Source organism: Taudactylus pleione, unplaced genomic scaffold (genome assembly GCF_031769625.1).
Source record: "Taudactylus pleione unplaced genomic scaffold, aTauple2 ptg000032l, whole genome shotgun sequence".
NCBI classification, from domain to species: Eukaryota; Metazoa; Chordata; class Amphibia; order Anura; family Myobatrachidae; genus Taudactylus; species Taudactylus pleione.
This window is the reverse complement of record NW_028284434.1, coordinates 41,920,248-41,942,500: the sequence shown is the minus strand read 5'-3', so window position 1 is coordinate 41,942,500 and position 22,253 is coordinate 41,920,248. Positions and strand designations below refer to the sequence as shown.

At 48.0% G+C, this 22,253-nt stretch overlaps 1 protein-coding gene across 2 annotated transcripts in view; it reads right to left on the bottom strand.

Annotated features, from left to right (window-relative positions):
- The window catches only part of TTYH3 (tweety family member 3), a 162,951-nt gene that overhangs the window by 74,857 nt on the left and 65,841 nt on the right, over positions 1-22,253 (bottom strand). For both annotated transcript variants that reach the window (XM_088452049.1, XM_088452050.1), the window contains exon 2: positions 12,870-13,039. In XM_088452049.1, coding sequence (XP_088308175.1) covers positions 12,870-13,039 — 170 coding nt within the window. The remainder of the gene's footprint in view (positions 1-12,869; positions 13,040-22,253) is intronic.

Here is a 22,253-nt window from a genome sequence, read left to right as displayed (position 1 = left end):
TTATGTCCTATTGCTGCAGACTTGCCAAACAGCCCTTCTCAGCACGGCAGGTTCGGTGCGACTCTTGTTCGGCCAAACATGCGTCTTAGACGCAATGTGATGCGTCAAATCTTCTTAACGAGACTGCATTGATTAATTTTGATATGCGATACTTTTATATCTGTGTGTAACAGAGCCTGAATATGAATACAAACTCTGGTAAAGCGGATTGTCGAATACAATGGTGACTAATGGTGCATACACACAGGTCGATCTTCAGGATGATCTAAACGATAACGATATTGTTTATCGTTCCATAGTTTATATCGTCCTGTTTATGGGCCCCTTCAAGGACCAAACGATGGTCGATGTGCGGGCACGGATGGTCGATATCGACCAGGTTAGCCTGTTTACTATAGGGATCGCGGGGTCGTTATAGTAGTGGGTGTTTGGGGCCTGTGCTGGATGTTCAATAACACCCAGCACATGCAGGACGATCAGATAACGTAACAGTGCTCAGTGCTACATTGAGGTTAGGTGTTTGAGAACACATCTATCTGGCACAGCCTCCAAACATTGCCACGGTGCATCATTTGCTAGGCTGTATGTATTAAGTTGACCAACAAACCATCACAAGCACACAGGACACAGCTATTTCAGATAAGAGCAGGAAACTGTACACGCAAAGAAATCTCACTGTAGTGGTTGCACAAAGAAAAATATGAGATATGGTAAGAACTTACCCTTGTTATCTCTATTTCTACGAAGTCCATAGGGTTCCACAGGATATCTTGGGGTATAGGTGTGACGTCAGTCGCAGGGCACCAAAGAGTTAAGCTTTCAGCCTCCCAGGATGCACTAGGTCCCCCTCCTATACCCCGCCCCCGGGCCAAGGCACCTCAGTTAGTTACCAAGCCATAGGCCGGAGGAGGAGAAGGAAGAGAGAGAACAAAGATCTGGACACATACAAGAATCACATTCTCACCAGAGGGAGACGGAAAACCGGTGACCAGAGCAAAGCCCATCTGCAGCACAGGTGCGACAGGGCGGGAGTCCTGTGGAACCCTATGGACTTCGTAGAAATAGAGATAACAAAGATAAGTTCTTACCATATCTCATATTTTCTACTTCAGGGTCCATAGGGTATCCACAGGATACCTTGGGGATGTCCCAAAGCAGTATCCTTTAAGGGTGGGGACGCTCCTGTGCAGAAAGGAGAATCCGCCGCCCGAAGGAAGCATCCTGAGAGGCGAAGGTGTCAAACCTGTAATACCTCACGAAGGTATGGACAGAAGACCACGTAGCAGCCTTGCAGATCTGAACTGCCGAGGCACCACGTCGAGCTGCCCACGAAGGACCCACAGACCTAGTGGAATGAGCCTTCAGAGAAGGAGGGACCGGTAGGCCTTCATGAAGATAAGCTTCAGAAATAGCCATACGGATCCAGGCTGCCAAAGTTTGCTTTGAAGCAGGCCAACCCTTTTTACGGAAGCCATAGAGGACAAACAAAGCGTCCGACTTCCTAAACGAAGAAGTGCGGTCAACATAAGTCCTTAAGGCCCGCACAACATCCAAAGAGGCCTCACCCACGGAAAGACCCGGTGAGTTAAAGGCCGGAACAACTATTTCCTCGTTAACATGAAACTGGGAAACAACTTTGGGAAGAAACTCGGGCCGAGTGCGGAGCACTGCCCTGTTCCCATAAAAAAACCAAGAAAGGGGGTCTACAAGAAAGAGCCCCTAACTCAGAAACACGTCTGGCCGAAGCAATGGCCAGAAGGAAAACAGTCTTAGCTGTTAGCCATTTAAGATCCACTGAGCCCAGTGGTTCAAACGGCGGTCCTTGGAGAGCCCTCAGGACCACAGCCAAATCCCAAGGCGCCACAGGTGGAACAAAGGGCGGCTGAATGCGGAGAACACCCTGCATAAAGGTGCGCACATCCGGGATTGTAGCAATCCTACGGTGAAACCAGACAGATAGGGCCGAAACCTGTACCTTCAAAGAAGCAAGGCGAAGCCCATGATCTAGTCCCGCTTGCAGGAAGGCGAGAATCCGAGACAGACGAAACTCCCGCGGTGCATAACCTCTCGGTCGACACCACTGGAAGAACGTATGCCACACGCGATGGTATATCCTCGCGGAAGACGGTTTCCGAGCTCGTAACATGGTACGCACCACAGAGCTGGAAAACCCCCGGGACCTCAGCATGGTCGTCTCAACAGCCACGCCGTCAAAGACAGCCGAGTCAGGTCCGGGTGAAGGCAAGGACCCTGAGACAGAAGGTCCGGTCGTAGCGGCAACCGCAGAGGACTGTCCACGGACAGACCCTGAAGGTCTGAGAACCAGTGCCGTCTGGGCCACGCGGGAGCTATCAACAGGAGCGTCCCTCCTTCCTGTTTGAATTTCCGGATTACCCGTGGAAGAAGGGAGACCGGAGGGAACAGGTATGCGAACCGGAACGTCCACCGGACGGACAGAGCATCCACCAGAGACGCCCCTTCGTCTCTTGTGCGAGACCCGTACACCGGCAACTTGTTGTTGTGCCGGGACGCCATGAGGTCGATTTCTGGAAGACCCCACCTGTCCACCAGTAGTTGAAAAACGTCCGGGTGCAGGGACCATTCCCCCGGATGAACGTCCTGGCGACTTAGAAAGTCCGCCTCCCAATTTAGCACTCCCGGGATGAAGACCGCTGATATGGCCGGAAGATTGCGCTCCGCCCAAACCAGGATCCGAGAGACCTCTACGAGAGCCGCCCGACTGCGAGTTCCTCCTTGCCTGTTTATGTAGGCCACGGTGGTAGCGTTGTCCGACTGGACCTGCACCGGGCGACCCTGGAGAAACCGCTGTGCCTGCTGGAGAGCATTGAAGACCGCACGGAGTTCCAAGATATTTATTGGAAGCTCCGCTTCTGTCGGCGTCCACCTGCCCTGGAACAAGTGTGGACCCGAAACTGCTCCCCAGCCCCGAAGACTGGCGTCCGTTGTCAACAGGACCCAATTTGGAACCCAGAACGGACGTCCCTTGTTGAGGTGGGTTGTCTGTAACCACCACGCAAGGGACAGGCGAACCTCCTGGGTGAACACAATCGTCCGGGACTTCAGAGACTGAGGCAGCCCGTTCCACTTGGACAGGATCAGGTGCTGCAGAGGTCTGGAGTGAAACTGGGCGTATTCCACCATGTCGAACACCGACACCATGGAGCCCAGTAACCTCATCGCCGAGTGTAAGGACACCCGGCGGCTGTGCAGACAACTGCGCACCCTTGACTGTAAAGCAGAGATCTTGTCCTCCGTCACGAAGATCCTTTGCTGTCCCGAGTCCAATAAGGCTCCAAGATGCAGAATCCTCCGAGACGGGATTAGAGTGGACTTCTGCCAGTTGATTAGCCAGCCGTGCCGTTGCAGCAGTGCAATGGTCAGGTCCAAGTGGCGTAACAGGAGCTCTGGAGATCCTGCCACCAATAACAGGTCGTCCAAATACGGCAACATGCGGACTCCCTGCAGCCGCAGAAAAGCCGCCATGACCGCCATCACCTTGGTGAAAACACGTGGTGCTGTTGCCAGGCCAAAAGGTAACGCCCGAAACTGGAAGTGGTCGCTGCGGATTGCAAACCTGAGGAACTGTTGATGGCGCAAAAGAATAGGGACATGCAGGTAAGCGTCCTGTATGTCCAATGACACCAAGTAGTCCCCAGGTTCCAGCGCCAGAATGATGGACCGTAGGGTCTCCATCCGAAACTTCGGGACCCGCAAAGACTTGTTGAGTGCTTTGAGGTTGAGAATCGAACGATATGACCCATTGGGTTTCTGTACCAAAAATAGATTTGAATAGAAACCCTGGCCCCTCTGGGAGAATGGAACAGCCACTATAACTCCAGCCTGGAGCATAGTGTGCAATACCTTCCGCAGCTCCGTAGCCTTGTTCCGGTCTGATGGGAGACCCGTGGTGAAGAAGCGAGCCGGGGGTCTGTGCCGGAAGGAGAGGGCGTATCCGTGGGAAACCACCTCCAGAACCCAAGTGTCTGTCGTAGTGGTCGACCAACACTGGGTGAACTGTAGCAGGCGGCCTCCCACCCTGGGATCCCCCAAAGGGAGGCCCGGACCGTCAGGCCGCAGGCTTGTCATCTGGCTTGGGGGCCGGACGTCTGGTACTCCATGCCTGCTTCCGGGGCTTGACCGATTTCTTAGGGCCAGCCTGTCGAGGAAACGACTGTGGTTTGGGCCTGTCCTGGGCCCTAGATGACCAAAAGGACGATGGTCCCGAACCAGAAGGAGCAGCGGCCGACGGGAGACAAGCAGATTTGGCTGCCGCCAGCGTGGCCACAATCTTATCCAGATCCGGACCGAAGAGAACTTCTCCGGTAAACGGCAACGCTTCCAGACCTTTCTTGGAATCTGCGTCCGCCTTCCAGGATCGCAGCCACAAGGTGCGATGAGCAGCTACCGCTGCTGAAGAAATTCTAGACACCAGAGTACTAATGTCTAGAGCCGCCTCGTTGATGTAGGTGGCCGAATCACGGAGATTGCCAATCAACTCCGCCTGTTCGGCCGGACAGTCGGATTCAAAAGAAGCCTCTAATGAATCCGCCCAGCGCTCCATCGCTCTGGCAACCCAGCAAATGGCCATAGCCGGCCGTGCTGCCCCCCCTGCAAGGGAATAAGCGGACTTCAGGCAGATTTCTACCTTGCGGTCCGTAGCATCCTTAAGGGAGGACATGGATGGCATCGGCAATGTGGCACTACGGACAAGACGGGTCACGTGAGAATCCACCTGTGGAGGGGATTCCCACTTAGCAAAATAATTATCCGCGAACGGATAAGCCACCGCCAGGCGTCTCTGCGGCTGGTATCTTTTGCCAGGTTGTTTCCACGCCTCCTCTAAATGGTCCACCAACTGACCCGAAAGAGGAAAGACTGTGGCATCGCCCTTCACATCTTTGAAAAAGGCATACTTAGATTTAGCCGCTGGGGGAACTTCGTCCTCAATCACCAAGGCTGTGCGGACCGCCCGAATAAGTCCAGGAATATATACTTTGGACTTAGCATCAGCGTCCTTAGTATGGAGAGGTTCCTGATCGTAAGGATCCAGAATCTCCCCATCATCAGACGTCCCTTCGTCATCCTCATAAGGAGCGGACAGAGACGCCACCGGCCTTTTATGAGGCCGCATCACAGACTCCCCTTGCAACACATCCGACAAGTGCTGTACAGAACTCGTCAGGGAGTTAACCCACGCTGGCTCCTGAGAACCCAGGAGCGGGGAAATAGGGAGACTGTGGGGTACCACCAATTGTCGTGGGAACCCCTGCATGGGTGACGACACCACAGACTGCTGGGACAAACCCATCGGAGTAAACGCGGGCTGCGGAGCTAACTGGCCCACTAAAGCTGTTAACGCCTGAGCGAAACAAGCCCAGGGCGGCTCCTGTACCGGTGCTGTAACCGTAATAGGCCGCGCCATGGACAAACACTGCCGGCAAAGGCCCTCCGCGCTACCCTCCCCCTCCGCTAACGGTACTTTGCATGTGGTACACTGTAGCCGGAGGGGAAAATCACTTTCAGACATGATGGCACCACGTATGTGACCTCTCTCACCAATTAAGTATTAAATAGGCGAGAGACCACCCTGCAGCACCGCACCGCAAGGGCTTTAGCAGAAGAACAGGGACAGTAATAAAGCTGACAGTTTAGAGAAGAAAAGTTACAGGCAGCGCTAGCACAGTCACATACAATGCAGAGAAATAACAATTCCTGCACTAACAGCGCTGATCACTCAACTACACAGACACAGGGCCTGGTAGGACACAGCGCTGCATACACAGACCTGAGCCACAGCGGAGGAGAGGTATGCGGGGGGACCCAGACCACGATGCTTCCGTCCAGCGCTTCCAGCAGCGTTCACCATGCGTTCTGGAGAAGATGGCCGCCGAGGAGCAGAGAGGAGGCTGGCCTGGGGGAGGAGCGCTGCCACAGGACCAGTCGGCAGCATGCAGAGAGGGCTGTGTGCAGCGGGGGAGGCGCCGGCTGTGAGACAGGGAAGGCGCGCTCCCCTGGCATGCATTTAACCCCTGGGACGCCGCAGCGCTACCGCTCTGCTGCGGTCCGCTGTCCCAGGGGGTAGTGGAAGCGCAGGTTGGTCGCCTGGCTCCACGCTGCAGCCAGTCCCCAGGGAGCCCCCTGCCTGGGGACTTAGGACCATGTGATCAGCGGGGACCCACCGCGGGACCCCGCTGCTTACCTCTGTCCCCCTTGAATCCGGCCATGGTCCGGAGCATCTGGGGTCACCGCTAGCTGTGACCCCAGACGCCCACCAGCATCCCCGGATCAGTACCGGCGTTCTGGTACCGGCGGGGTGTAGGGAAGACAGCATGGACGTCAGGACTGACTGTCCATGCTGTTCATCCAGATGTGCAGCCACAGCTGCATGAAGAAAAAGCTTCAGGGGCTCTTCTAGCCCCCACTCCAACAGGTGCACCCGACTCCGGCCGGGCACCAAACTAAACTGGGGGGCGGGGTATAGGAGGGGGACCTAGTGCATCCTGGGAGGCTGAAAGCTTAACTCTTTGGTGCCCTGCGACTGACGTCACACCTATACCCCAAGGTATCCTGTGGATACCCTATGGACCCTGAAGTAGAAATTAATAATGGTAATAGTTATGGTTCTCCAACATGATGATATGGTCTTTTACAGATTGGGAAACAAATGAAAAGAAAAATACAGGTTTAGCGTACTTGCCTCCGAGATGCAGAGTGCAGTAAGGAGTTTGAAGGCAGGCAGGCCTGCATGTTGGGATTAATGCTATAAGGTGAATATGGAAACAAGCCCCAGCCACCTCTATAAATACATCATGTCCCCGCACACATTGCAGCAGGTAAGTGCTCCCCAATTCGGGAGTCTCCTGGACATTCTGCGACAGCAAGCAAATATGCAGTTTAGTTATTCTTCTTCCAGACAGTAACAAACTTTTTGTCAGAGGACTCTTAATGTAGAATCTGTAACTACATCCCGTCACGGACGAATGATCCAGCAATCTCTGCACTCTCGCTGTAAATATGGAAAACTGCAATAGTGCTCTTATGTTGGCAACGTTCCTCTACAAAGATTTATACAGCACAGAAAGACACTGAGTAACGGAAAGTCACAGTAATAGCAAAGCGAGAAGAAACAACACGTGTAAGTGGAATTTCAGGATCGATTAAAAACAATCTGGTGCCCAAAATAAATGCAGATCTGAGAGGCAATAAATCCAAGATTTTCTGACAGAGTCCAAAGGAAACTACTGCCTCTTGTGCGGAGAATATGATTTTCTCCATATACATCAATGGTCTCTATCAATCAACAGTGTCTCTGGAGGCCAAACGAACTATAAAAGGTGGAATCTACTTGCATGTTATTGAAAAACAACAACTGAAATGGTTCTTTGACAAGGGAGTACTTTTAATAAGAAATGCCTTTAATAGAGCATGTCCACATCTTCAGGTGCTTATCCACTAGAAAATTAAGTTGAACGATAACGATATCGTTATCATTCATAAATTGTTTGCAGATAGTTTACAAAAATGTCTAAAACGACCAGCGATGCGCGTGCCCGCTGGACGTTTAGACATCCATCATCGGGCAAAGATGCTGGACAACCTGACGATAACGTCATGTTCAGCATGTATGCAGATGATTGATGTGCCTACACTGAATGACTGCTCGTTCAGTGTAGCCACATCACAGACTGACCAACGACTGCACGATTACATGTTGTAATCATGCAGTCGTTTTGAGGTCTGCTAGTGGATGGGAAGCTTTAGCCATATTCAGCTATCACTCACAGATTTCCTTAGCAGCAGTTAAGCAGCTGTGACTATCCTTACACATGATTCAGCACCAACCAGTGAACAGTCACTGGCAGTCGGGATGCAAACAGCAGTCAGAAACCAAGCACCAGCAACCAGACCGCTAACATTAGGGTTAGGCACTAGGGGAAGGGTTAGGGATAGGTTGCGGAGGAGGGGGTTATGGGTAGGCTGCAGGGTGGGGAGTGTTATGGTTAGGCTGCGGGATGGGGGGGGTAGTGTTAAGCTGCAGGAGCCGAGGGCTAGAGTACTTACCAAGAAGTGTCGGCATTGACACACATTTGAGATTCTGAAATCGAGATCCTCCGCAACCTCGTGCATATCTGACACTAACCAGCGACATGACAGAGAAAGTAGACTATCCACTAACCAGGTACCAGCGACATGAAAGAGAAAGCAGCCTATCCACTAACCAGAAACCAGCGACATGACAGAGAAAGCAGCCTATCCACTAACCAGGAACCAGCGACATGACAGAGAAAGCAGCCTATCCACTAACCAGCGACATGACAGAGAAAGCAGCCTATCCACTAACCAGCGACATGACAGAGAAAGCAGCCTATCCACTAACCAGGAACCAGCGACATGACAGAGAAAGCAGCCTATCCACTAACCAGAAACCAGCGACATGACAGAGAAAGCAGCCTATCCACTAACCAGCGACATGACAGAGAAAGCAGCCTATCCACTAACCAGTAACCAGCGACATGACAGAGAAAGCAGCCTATCCTCTAACCAGGAACCAGCGACATGACAGAGAAAGCAGCCTATCCACTAACCAGAAACCAGCGACATGACAGAGAAAGCAGCCTATCCACTAACCAGCGACATGACAGAGAAAGCAGCCTATCCACTAACCAGAAACCAGCGACATGACAGAGAAAGCAGCCTATCCACTAACCAGCGACATGACAGAGAAAGCACCCTATCCACTAACCAGCGACATGACAGAGAAAGCAGCCTATCCACTAACCAGAAACCAGCGACATGACAGAGAAAGCAGCCTATCCACTAACCAGGAACCAGCGACATGACAGAGAAAGCAGCCTATCCACTAACCAGCGACATGACAGAGAAAGCAGCCTATCCACTAACCAGCGACATGACAGAGAAAGCAGCCTATCCACTAACCAGAAACCAGCGACATGACAGAGAAAGCAGCCTATCCACTAACCAGAAACCAGCGACATGACAGAGAAAGCAGGCTATCCACTAACCAGGAACCAGCGACATGACAGAGAAAGCAGCCTATCCACTAACCAGAAACCAGCGACATGACAGAGAAAGCAGCCTATCCACTAACCAGCGACATGACAGAGAAAGCAGCCTATCCACTAACCAGTAACCAGCGACATGACAGAGAAAGCAGCCTATCCTCTAACCAGGAACCAGCGACATGACAGAGAAAGCAGCCTATCCACTAACCAGAAACCAGCGACATGACAGAGAAAGCAGCCTATCCACTAACCAGCGACATGACAGAGAAAGCAGCCTATCCACTAACCAGAAACCAGCGACATGACAGAGAAAGCAGCCTATCCACTAACCAGCGACATGACAGAGAAAGCACCCTATCCACTAACCAGCGACATGACAGAGAAAGCAGCCTATCCACTAACCAGAAACCAGCGACATGACAGAGAAAGCAGCCTATCCACTAACCAGCGACATGACAGAGAAAGCAGCCTATCCACTAACCAGTAACCAGCGACATGACAGAGAAAGCAGCCTATCCACTAACCAGAAACCAGCGACATGACAGAGAAAGCAGTCTATCCACTAACCAGAAACCAGCAACATGACAGAGAAAGCAGCCTATCCACTAACCAGGTACCAGCAACATGACAGAGAAAGCAGCCTATCCACTAACCAGTAACCAGCGACATGATAGAGAAAGCAGCCTATCCACTAACCAGAAACCAGCGACATGACAGAGAAAGCAGCCTATCCACTAACCAGCGACATGACAGAGAAAGCAGCCTATCCACTAACCAGTAACCAGCGACATGACAGAGAAAGCAGCCTATCCACTAACCAGAAACCAGCGACATGACAGAGAAAGCAGTCTATCCACTAACCAGAAACCAGCGACATGACAGAGAAAGCAGCCTATCCACTAACCAGAAACCAGCGACATGATAGAGAAAGCAGCCTATCCACTAACCAGCGACATGACAGAGAAAGCAGCCTATCCACTAACCAGCGACATGACAGAGAAAGCAGCCTATCCACTAACCAGCGACATGACAGAGAAAGCAGCCTATCCACTAACCAGTAACCAGCGACATGACAGAGAAAGCAGCCTATCCACTAACCAGAAACCAGCAACATGATAGAGAAAGCAGCCTATCCACTAACCAGAAACCAGCGACATGACAGAGAAAGCAGCCTATCCACTAACCAGAAACCAGCAACATGATAGAGAAAGCAGCCTATCCACTAACCAGCGACATGACAGAGAAAGCAGCCTATCCACTAACCAGCGACATGACAGAGAAAGCAGCCTATCCACTAACCAGTAACCAGCGACATGATAGAGAAAGCAGCCTATCCACTAACCAGCGACATGATAGAGAAAGCAGCCTATCCACTAACCAGAAACCAGCGACATGACAGAGAAAGCAGCCTATCCACTAACTAGGAACCAGCGACATGACAGAGAAAGCAGCCTATTCACTCACAATATATATATATATGGATATCTATCTATCTCTATATATATATATATATATATATATATATATATATATATATATATACACATATTAATATATATATATACATATACATATATACATACACACACACACATATTTTTTTTATTATTATTTTTTTTTTTTACAGAACCTCAATATACATTTTGTAGGTGGTGTGCTTCATTAAAAACTTTGGAAGTATATTATCTGCATTTGATCTACAGACAGTTCAAGCCGAGCATGAAATAGAACAAAGACCAAAATATATATTAGACTCTTTAGCAAGTGAAGGGAACATTGATAAAAAAAAAAAAACACTCCCATTGATAAAACTTTGAGACTTACATATAACGAATCGAAGCACTGAGTTAATATTAAATTACAGTTATCCAGCCCAGACACTCCATTCTTAACAGGATCTAGGGAGAAGTGTTAATTAATTTGGCTGTCTAATTACTGGCTCACACTTCAGTATCTGAGGAAATATTCTATTCTGAGCGGAGGAAACGTAACGGCCTCTTGTGGGCAGCAGCCCTCAGGGAGTATAATACATCGCGGGGAGAGTCTCCCTACAGGCTACACACACAGGCGGAAATTTTTGAAATCTTGGAGAGATAAAGTACCGACTAATCAGCTCCTGTCATTTTTCTAGCACAGCTTGTAAGAGGACAGTTAGGAGCCGATTTGTTAGTGCATCATGTCTATCCACTTTCTATCTTTCTCCAAGATTTGATAAATCTCCCCCACAATGTTTAAGAGAAAAGCGGCAGTGCAGTTTCCAGCTACAGGCTATTCTTTGCTATTAATTATGTTTGATGTTTAATATTTAATACTGAATGGGCAGCCAATTCTGCCATTCAGCTACTTAATAGTCCTCCTCATGCGGGATAAAAGCTAATCATTCAGCTGCTTCAGAGGAGGGTGGACGAAACAATGCCCAAATCTAAGGGTTAGCAGGATGCGTCACCATCACCATAAACAGAGATGATACCGATAAAAACCCGATGTCAGCAGTAATTGTTTTAGGCTTTTGTTCCCCCTTTGCTTACCTGGATCCTGCCATTTACACCTGCTGAATAAAGACACACTTCCATAAAATACAAAATATTGTTGTTTTTTTTATGGACATGTTACGGCCTCACAAAACCGACTGCCAGAGACCTCTGCTTTTATTTTCCTCATAATAAGCACAACCTTGGTGCCACGCATTAATAAAACCATTAAGTGCATATAGTAACAGTACGCAAATTACTATGTTTCCTGTATAGTGGCCACAATTTAAAAAAAAAAAAAAGCCCCTGGGAACCGCTATCATCTGTACTCCACCTGCGTGAGAACGGAGTCACAGCCCCAGCAGGAAGGAGGAGCGAGAGGATGGTGCAGTGGGGCAAGCCTTCTGTGTGGCATCAGTTATGGCTCTGCCAGTTTACCAATCTGCAAATAATGTGCACAATATGATGATATGATCTCTTTAATCTTGGCAGCCTTCCCCAAAATCACTTTGATCCAACAAGTGTAGCAATCTACAGGTAAATAATATGCAAATAGTATAAAATGCTATTTATAAACACAACTATGTGCAGACAACGGAATTGTGGATATCTGAAACAAAGATTTCATAGCTTATCATAAGATCTCATGGTCGAACCCAACAGTCCTCTTTACCATTTTAGATGAAACGTGCATATACAGTAGAACAGTAACAGGAAAAACGTCAGCGTTTTAACATTATTTGTTTTACATGGACACCCAGCTTTGGAGCACAAGCGACATAAAAGCATCTGGATGATGTGTAGAAACAGCCCCCGCTGTACAGCACTTGCAGTTGACTGCTGGAATTCTGGCGCCGTGAAAAACACACACACATACATACATATACATATATAGTTGGGTATGATATCCCAACATTCGGGATGCCGGCTATCAGTAAACTGACAGCGGCATCCCGATGGCTAGAATCCCGACAAGGGAACGGTATGTACTGTTCCCCTGCCCTATTTACCCCCTAACCCTCCTTTCAGCACCCTAACCCTCCCGTTAAGTGCCTAAACCTATGGTAAATACAGTACAGATGGACATCTACGGATGATTAATGATTAACCCTAACCTACCCCTGGTGGTGCCTAACCCTAACCTTCCCTGTCTGGAGCCTAACCCTAACTCCCCCTGGGGTGCCTAAACCTAAGGTTTTACAAGGAAGATGTACCAGTGTTTTTGTATATACACGTATGGGACAAAGGCGGTTCCATTTACTTGCTATTCTGGCATTTTCTGTATTAGTTTGTGTCTGGTATTTATTTTGTTTACATTATTAACCTATTGTTCTATTAAGTTTTTGGTTCTCACCTGCAGACGAGGGTTGCAATGATAACACACCACGCTGTACAGCAACAATCGGCATTTGTGTTCTCTTCGGTCTTCCGATGGCGACAGCAGAACCAGAAGGAATAAAAGAGCAGGAACAGGAGGTCTAGAGCGAGGCAGGAGAGGGCGACACAGCTTAGAAGCATCAGAGACTGCAAGAGAGTAAAGGACAAATGTATCTTTATAGTGGAACGTCACAAAACCATTTAAATAATGGCCGCAATGTTTGAAAATGTTTAAGTGGACAAAGTAGAACACAGAATAATGAAAAAAAAAAAGTGATAAAACCAATTAAAATATATTTAACACATAATTAAACAAAAAATAATAATGTCTATGACTAAATCCTTTGGGATGCTGACTGTCCTTATGAAGATGGGAAAAGAACCCCAAACACTGACAGATTTAGGAGCAAAAAGGGGCTATGATGAAATAATACTGTGGAAAATACTTTCAGAGTCTACTTTGTGGATAAGCTGACCAGCTGAAGAGAAAAACAAATCCTCTTACATACCATCCAACATAGAGTACAGGCCTTCTATATCAGGACATAGCCACCCCTACTCCAAAAGGAGGCTGTGGCAGAGTCACATTGGGGGGCAAGTCCATCTCACAAGGGAAATCAGTTCACCATCTTTAAGGTTTAAAAACTGAAGCGGTTTTCTTCAGGTGTATGAATAGGATTACTATTCTTGGAGTGATTGGAAGTATCCTTTTGAATCAGTAGGTTTTGGTGGATTTCTGTGCAATTTATAGAGCATGAGACTCACTAAGGGCAAAACTGTGCAGAAACCCAAATTTCAAGGCACAATTTCTGAAACTATGAACATGATATTTTTATATTGTGATATACACAAAAGATTCCATGTATTAACAAGGGGGGGGGGGGGGGGGGGCGCAGGTTTTTATTATTAAGAATAAAAACTACATAAAAAAAAAAGTGAGACATCATTCACACTGGCAAGACAGCTGAAATCACATCCACATTAGCCTTTAAGATGATGATGTTGTTCTATAGACTGCTGCATTCAGGAAAAAATGGGCCGTCAGTAAGTTCCCATAGCAGTACCTCATATCTGTTGATGTTTACTGCACATTAGAAGTATCAATCTTTTCATGGTTTGCCTTAAGAGGAGGTTTAGGCTGTACCTCTATGACAGGGCCGTAGCTAGGGTAGTGCGGCTGGTGCCATCGCACAGGGCACCACAGGTCAGAGGGCGCTGTTTGGGCCTGTAAAATTTCTGTTTATTATCATTCTCACTTGTAGCTTCCTCTTCGTTCATCCCCAGCATCTCCTGGCCTCTCCTATCTCTTCCCTGGCCCTTCCCCATGAGACAATTCCTCTTTTTTGGGTGCATTATGTCCCTTTTAAAAATAAGGGGGGCACCAAAGCTCTTTCTGGCACAGGGCACCAAAAAGTCTAGTTACGGCTCTGCTCTATGATGTTATGACTATGCTATAAGTGTGCAGTTTGGGTGATCAAGAAAATTCCTAAAAGTAATTTGTCTAAAAGATGAGTTGGTGACGGATTCTTGTGTTTTGGTAACAAAATAAAATGTTGACTTTTACGGTGGTTTAATTCTTCGATATGGCAACCATACAAGCCACACAGAGCTCCAGGGCAACAGAAAAGCAAAAGCTGTATGTTAGGGACAGCTATTACATAATAAAAGTATTAAACACATGCTAATGAAGTTGTTTATTTACAATATTTAAATAAATGCATATGCATGCAATATATGCAAATCAAATTAAGTCCTCAGGTCAAATCTGCATTCTTGGCTGACTAATCAGCATAAGACAGACACAAACCTATAAATGAGCGTTAATGCAATGCCCAGATTTCTAAAGTAGTGGATCCCTTTCCATTACTTACTGAGCAGCTTAGAAAGTGTTAACAAGGATCTGTGGAGTGGGTATAGGGAACCGTGGGTGGAATTCGTCTAACTTAACTCAACCATTTACTAATGATGACAACACCTTTTATATGTACTGTGGGTGGCACAGGGAACTCCTACGTGCAGATATACTGTAACACGAAAAGATTAGCACATGCCAAAAACATTGAGTCACTGGCCAATTACTGAGCCATCCCTGTCATTCACACCACTCTATATTTTAAGGCACCGCAATTACATTTTTTTTTTTAAACTGCTTTTCTCATATGGTAACACAATCAAGGACCTTCTTAGAAGCCTACAATAATGAGGTTACAAGGAAAACGTAAACTATTGGATAGGAATTTAGAAATAACTTAAATATCATCCATAACCACTTTCCTTTATTAGATGCTACAGTCTGCTTAATGTGCAGAACATACTGGGCCTGGTGCAGAGGACTAGACTAGTAGCAAAATCGCTCTGTACTTACCCAGTAAAGAAGGCGCACGCTTACGCAGATTTACAGGATTTTGGCACTTGCACCCATCAGGAGATATTAGAAGCATTCTAACATAAAACAGTACAGTAAGCACATGTTGTGTACTTTTGGACAGACCGAGAAGCACCTGATAAAATCATATTATTTGTGTGTAGTCAAGGGCAGGTGTAAATAGCGCAGGATTATGGGCGCCAGCAAAGACGAAATGCTTGTGATTGGCTATTTTGAATGCATCGCTGACGTAGATTGGTACTTTATTTTTCGTTGATTGGGCATATAGTATACTTTTGCGTGTGTGTTTAGCAAATGTTTAGGTCACAGGTTCTCAAACTCGGTCCTCAGGACCCCACAAAGTGCCTGTTTTCCAGGTCTCTTCACAGAATCAAAGGTGAAATAATTATAACCACCTGTGGATCTTTTAAAATGTGTCAGTGAGTAATGGATACACCTGTGCACCTGCAGGGTGACCTGGAAAATGTGACCTGTGCGGGGTCCTGAGGACAGAGTTTGAGAACCACTGGTTTAGGTTTCTTGTACGAAAAATGTGGCGTTGTTTCGGAAGTTTCTTAAGTTTGATGACCAACAGGAAAAGCTTGTTCTGCAAAGCTCCCCCCCCCCTTCCAAATAAATAACAGGGACGTAATTATATGTGACTTATGTCAGGAGTAAAGCAGGCGCAGATGCTACTTACATAAAATTGCAGCTTTTCTAAATAACACAAATTGTGCCGGTATTATGGGGTACAATAGCAGCTAACTATAAATGGGTCCTATTGTGTCACCCACTACTGAAGTGGAAAACAAGGATTATTATCCTAATGGGTCCATCTCCATCAGCCTTCAACATTTAAAAGCAAGGCTGGTTTGTCTTTACACAATACACATTTCAGCATCACAACTAGGTAATGACATACAACATGGTGTCATTGTCAGCATAGGTGATTAAAACATATGCTGGTAACTGACCATGCCAGCTGGTGACAAGAAGTGCCAAGTGCATTTGCGATGAACACTGGACTTGTAGCCTAGTCTTCTGGATTTTCGCCCGAAGGCTCCAGGCAGTACAGGTCACATGGAAAGCACCGCAATGTAGGGAATATTAATACAAGTCACTGCTCCAGGCTGGGGCAATGTGGTTGATAATGGGTTTTCAATGGTATAATCATGATGGCACAGTGCAGTGCAATAATCAGATTATGTATAAAACTGCATTATAGACTACATTAAGCCAAACTTTATCCTCAGGTTCATACGAGTACAATTGTGCTGTAGTGGATGTAAAACAGAGTCTGGAACTTGAATTGGTACAAGAGTTTAAGAGCAGAACAAATACTGTAGAAGTTTTCCCAGACGAGCACATCTGGTTTATAAAGGAAGAGGGAAATGAAAGACTAGGTAAATATTTACACATTCGTATTACCCAGCGCCAGTGATAAAACTGTAATGAAGTATATTATAATACACTTATTTATCCAAGTGTGTAACAGTGTGTGAGCAACAGCCGGGATAAAGAGAGGGCCTGAGACTGGACGGAATAAAGAGAGCCGATATTATTTATTTTCATTTCTTAGCATTTATATAGTGCCATAATATATTGTTGTGTTTTACAATTGGCAACGGACCAAATAAAAGAGAAGACCGAGGGCCTGGTTCAGAGATAAATACAATGCAGATATGCGCACAGCACATGCATAGCCCATAGCGTTACTCAGAAGGCAGATAATGGACTGATCGGCGACAGATACTGTGTCTTTGCACTCAGTCGCTTGGCTTTGCAAAGCCGCAGGTGGGCTTCTCATTACAAATCCAGGAGACAGCGAAATTTGCTTATTTTCACACAGGCGCTGTGTACTAATTTGCAGCTGCGGCAGCGGCATTAGTGTACAGATCTGAATGAGGCCCCTGAGACCAGACGGAAAATAGGAGTTATTGGAATCTAACAAAAGGTCAAAATATTCAACACATGATAACTTCAGAAACATATCAGAGCTATCATAATAGCACTAGACTAGGGGTGGGGAACCTATTTTTTTATATAAAAATAAAAAAACGTTATTTGCGGGCCTAGTGTAGCGGAGGGTGTGACATCACACGGGGCGGGCCCCAATCGCCGGTGATTACAGCAATGCTTGGAGCATCCCGAGGATGCTCCGGGGAGCTGTAAGGGCAGCGGTGTGACCGTCTGCAGCATCCTAAGGACATCCAGGCAGCACTGTTGCATAGATTCTGGCTGCAGTATACCATCCTAGGCACCCTGCTAGCCAGATGAGGCTAGCAGAAAAAAATCTCCAAGGCCCAGACCAAATGATTCCGGGGGGCTTATACTGCCCCCGGGCCTGAGGTTCCCAATCCCTGTACTAAACGATCAAAAATGTTTTCTTAATTGTACATACAACTGCTAGACCATTTTATGCTATTTCCCTGCATAAAGAAATGGTGTGAGGTGGTGCTTATCAGACACAAGGCAATAAGGATTAATAACTTATTTTAATCACAATAAAAATGCAGAAATGGGATTTTGGTACCTACCGGTACAGGGGACACTGGAGGTGCTTACGCTGGGGTATAGAGGCGTGGATAGCTGGAGCCGGTACTTTAAATAATTCAGAAGTGTGAAGCTCCTCCCCCTCTATGCCCCATCAGCCCTCAGTTTAGAAAATGAAGACCGAGAGGAGATGGAGAACAAGCGGAGTAAAAAGAGGAGAGAGGAACACACAATAACTGAATCATACAACATACGGAACAAGCCGAACAGGCAGGCATAGAGCGCAGAGGTGGGCGTCCAGTGTCCCCTGTGGAATCAGAGAAAAGGATTTACCGGTAGGTACCAAAATCCCATTTTCTCTTTCATCCACTAGGGGACACTGGAGGTGCTTACGCTGGGGACGTCCCAAAGTTTTCCCCACGGGCGGAAGCGCTCTGCGGTGCCTGCAGAACAAGGCGGCCAAAACGGGATGCCGAAGTAGCAAACATATCAAATTTGTAAAATCTGACAAACGTGTGAACTGAAGACCAAGTGGCCGCACGGCCCATGATGCACCCACAGAACGTGTGGAATGAGCCGAAATGGACGAAAGAGGCGGACGGTCGGCACGAACATAAGCCTGATGAATAGTCAGCCGGATCCAACCTGCCAAAGTCTGCTTAGACGCTGGCCATCCCCTCCGAACAGCATCATTGGAGGACAAAAGGCAACCCAGACTTACGGATGGACGCTGTCCTGGCAATATAGATGCGGAGAGCCCTAACCACATGCAAGGTAGAAGAACCTAGAAGATTGTGTCAGAGTCCTCCACCAACGATGGTACCACAATAGCTGATTGATATGGAAAGCCAACACAACTTTGTGAAGGAAAGCGGCTACCGTATGGAGTTCCGCCCTCTCAGCATGAAACACAAGGTAAGGTGGCTTATAGGACAGAGCACCCAATTCCGAAACTCTACAAGCCGAAGCGAGAGCCAGGAGGAGGTCCGTCTTCCCAGACAGGTACTTAAGATCAACCTCCTCCAAAAGGTTCAAACATGGGCGACTGAGGAAACAGAAGCACTAAGTTTAGGTCCCAGGGAGCTATTGGAGGTACAAAAGGAGGCTGCATGCGCAAGACACCTTGAAGAAACGTCTGCACCTCAGGAATGAGGGCCAATTCCTTTGAAAGAAAGGGCAGAAAACCTGCACTTTTAAGGTTCCCAGACGAAGGCCAGAATCCAGACCCGTCTGAAGGAAAAAACGAAACCGGGACAATCAAAAAGTCCTAGACGGAAGACCCCGACTGGAACACCATGAGATATAAACACGCCAGATGCGATGATAATTCACAGCCGAAATTGGCTTCCTGGTGCGTAGCATGGTGGGAATAACAGTGTCTGGGATTCCATTGCGTTTTAGAATATGTTTCAATAGCCACCCCGTGAAAAGCAGCTGCGCTAAGTTGGGGTGTATGAAAGGGCCCTGCTGTACAAGCTCCGGGCGCAGGGAAAGGGGCCATGGATCATCTGACAATAGGAACCGAAGGTCCGAGAACCAACTTCTCCGAGGCCAGTTCAGAGCCACGAGAATTACAGAGGCCGACTCTTGTTTTATCCTTTTAAGAAGACGAAGAAGCGGAATCGGAGGAAAAAAGGTAATCGAAGTCGTAGACCCACGGACTTGTCAGAGCATCTACTGCTTCCGCCTGCGCATCTTGAGTTCTTGACACGTATACTGGGAGCTGACGATTCAATCATGACGCCATGAGGTCCACCTGAGGACATCCCCATCAACGTATCAGCGTGTTGAACACGTCTGGATGAAGCTTCCATTCCCCGGGATAGATATCCTGTCGATTTAGGTAATCTGCTTCCCAGTTGTCCACACCAGGGATGAATAACGCCGACAGAATTATTGGTTCTCGGCCCACCAGAGGATCTGAGTTACTTCTCGCATAGCCATGCGACTCAGAGTCCCTCCTTGGCGATTGATGTAAGCGAAGGCTGTTGTGTTGTCGGACTGAACTCTTACCGGACGAGCCTTTAGAAACTCTGTTGCCTTTATCAGAGCATTGTAAATCGCTCTGAGGTCCAACACCTTTATGGGCCACTTCTGTTTTAGAAGGGACCATCAACCATGAAAATGATAATCTTAGACTACTGCTCCCCATCCTCGAAGGCTGGCATCCGTTGTTACGATGATCCAGTCCCACACTCCGAATCTTCTGCCCGCTAACAGATTGTGTCCACCAAAGAAGGGCCACTCTGGCAACCGGGCTCAGACGTATCTGTCGATGTAGAAGCAGATGGGACCCTGACCCCTGTGCTAGCAGGTCCAGCTGAAACACCCTGGAGTGGAACCGGCCAAACTGTAGTGCCTCGAAAGCAGCTACCATCATCCCCAAGAGACGCAGACAAAGAAGCATTGATACCTTCTTTGGTCTGAGGACCAGCTGAACTAACAACCAGATATCCCTGGCCTTGTCTGTTAGAAGAAAAATCCTCTGTGATTCTATATCCAATATCATGCCCAGAAACAGAAGTTTCTGGAACGTATTGAGATTCGGCTTCTTGAAGTTGATTATCCAACCGTTTTGGATTAGAGTGTGATATGTCAGTAAGGCATGACGTAAGAGAAGAGATACCGATGGAGCCTTGAGTAACAGGTCGTCCAAATAAGGGGTTATGTTCACTCCTAATGACCGAAGGAGGGCGATCATGACGGACATGAGTCTGGTGAAGATGCAGGGAGCCGAGGATAACCCGAACGGCAATGCCCGAAACTGATAATGATCATTCAATATGGCGAAGCGCAGAAAGGCTTGGTGTGGTTCCCAAATCGGAACATGGAGATAGGCATCCTTGATATCCAGGATAGTAGGAACTCCCCTGGTTCCAAGCTCGCTATGACTAACTGCAGAGTCTCCATTTTTGAAACAATACATCTTCAGAAACAGAATCAAGGACTTGAGGTTTAAGATGTGCCTGACCGAACCATCCGGTTGGGCACTACAAACAGGTTTGAGTAAAATCCCATACCTCGTTGATGCTCCAGACCTAACACATATGATACTAATAGAGACTGGATTGCCTCCTGTAGAACCCTCTTGTCTGCAGGTACTGGCAGACTCATAGTGAAGAACTGAGGTGGAGGGGGGACCTCGAAGTCTATTTGGTACTCCAGGGAAATTAGTCTCCACGGTTCTAAAGAAGTCTGGTTCTGAACTTGTTGAAATTTCTGCAAGCGGGCTCCCCCCGCAGGGGACCCCAGGTGGGACGGAAGACAGTCATGCCACCTGTTTCTCAGCTGGTTTAGGCTCCTGTCGACAAGCAACAGTGTGTGGTCGACCTCTACCTCTGCCGCTTCTTGCTTGCGTGGGAGCACCTCTGGCTCTACCACAAGAGGAATGTGGCGCACAAATGAAATGAAGGTCCAGTGTAAGATCTTCTGGGAGCTGGAGCAGTAAGAGGGGGGGGAACACACACACACGCCCCCCCCTCGTGTCCAATTTCCGGGCCAAAAAGCAGGTCACCAATGAATGGTGAACACTCCACCGCACGCTTGGATTCTGCATCTGCTTGCCAAGCGCGTAACCAGAGGGCTCTGCGGGCTGTCCCTAGAGGCTTCTCCCAGGTAAACTGCAGACTCACGTATGTGTGCTAGTAGACGTAGTTCTGCTCTGGAAGGACTTGGGTGTGAATTGGAGGGTACAGACACCGCTGTACCCATAACCTGTACCACGGTGTCTAGAGATCTGTTTAACCCAGCCACCCAGGGAGGAAATAGTAGACGCAGATATGCGTGTACTGATACCAATATTGAGACCTGCGTGCCTCAGCTAACTGTGACGTTAAGTCCGTCATAACTCCTACCATGTCAGCGGCCCATGGAGGTGAGTTAGTAACAGCCATAGATGGCTCCATTGTTATACAAGCGTCACATAACGTGGACCCAGCGGCATACGTGTTACACTTAGAACAGACAAAAACTTTTGAGAAGCCTTTGTGTGTATCAATGTCAAGCAGAACAGTCACTCAGAAGGACACACTGAAAACATAAGGCTGGTCTGGGACACAGAGGAGGAGATACACCCCACTCCCCTCCCACAGATTAGACTCCTTGCACTTTCTCACAGCCTTCTGTACCAGGGATGTAGGGCTAATGGTTGTGCAGGAGTCAAGCCTTCTGTAGCCATGCAGCTGCACTCTGCCTTCAGGAGGGAGAGAATGCAGGCATTAAGTTTTGCAAAATATGTCAGGCACGCTGTTTGTAACAGCTCTGTGCCTGAGCAGTGTGAGAGAGACCGCGCTGGGTAGCTCCGCCCTCCGTCCTTATCAAGTCTGTCTGCAGTCTAAAATGGCTGCCCCCGTCTAACGGATGAGCTCATTGTGCAGGACAGACTCAGCGGAGTCTGGAGTATTCAGCCCCGCAATGCACGCCCCCTCCGTCCCTCTGCAGCCCCTAGCGGCGAGCAGAGACTGATTTGAGCTTGTCCGGCTGTCTTTTGCTTGCCCCCGCCTG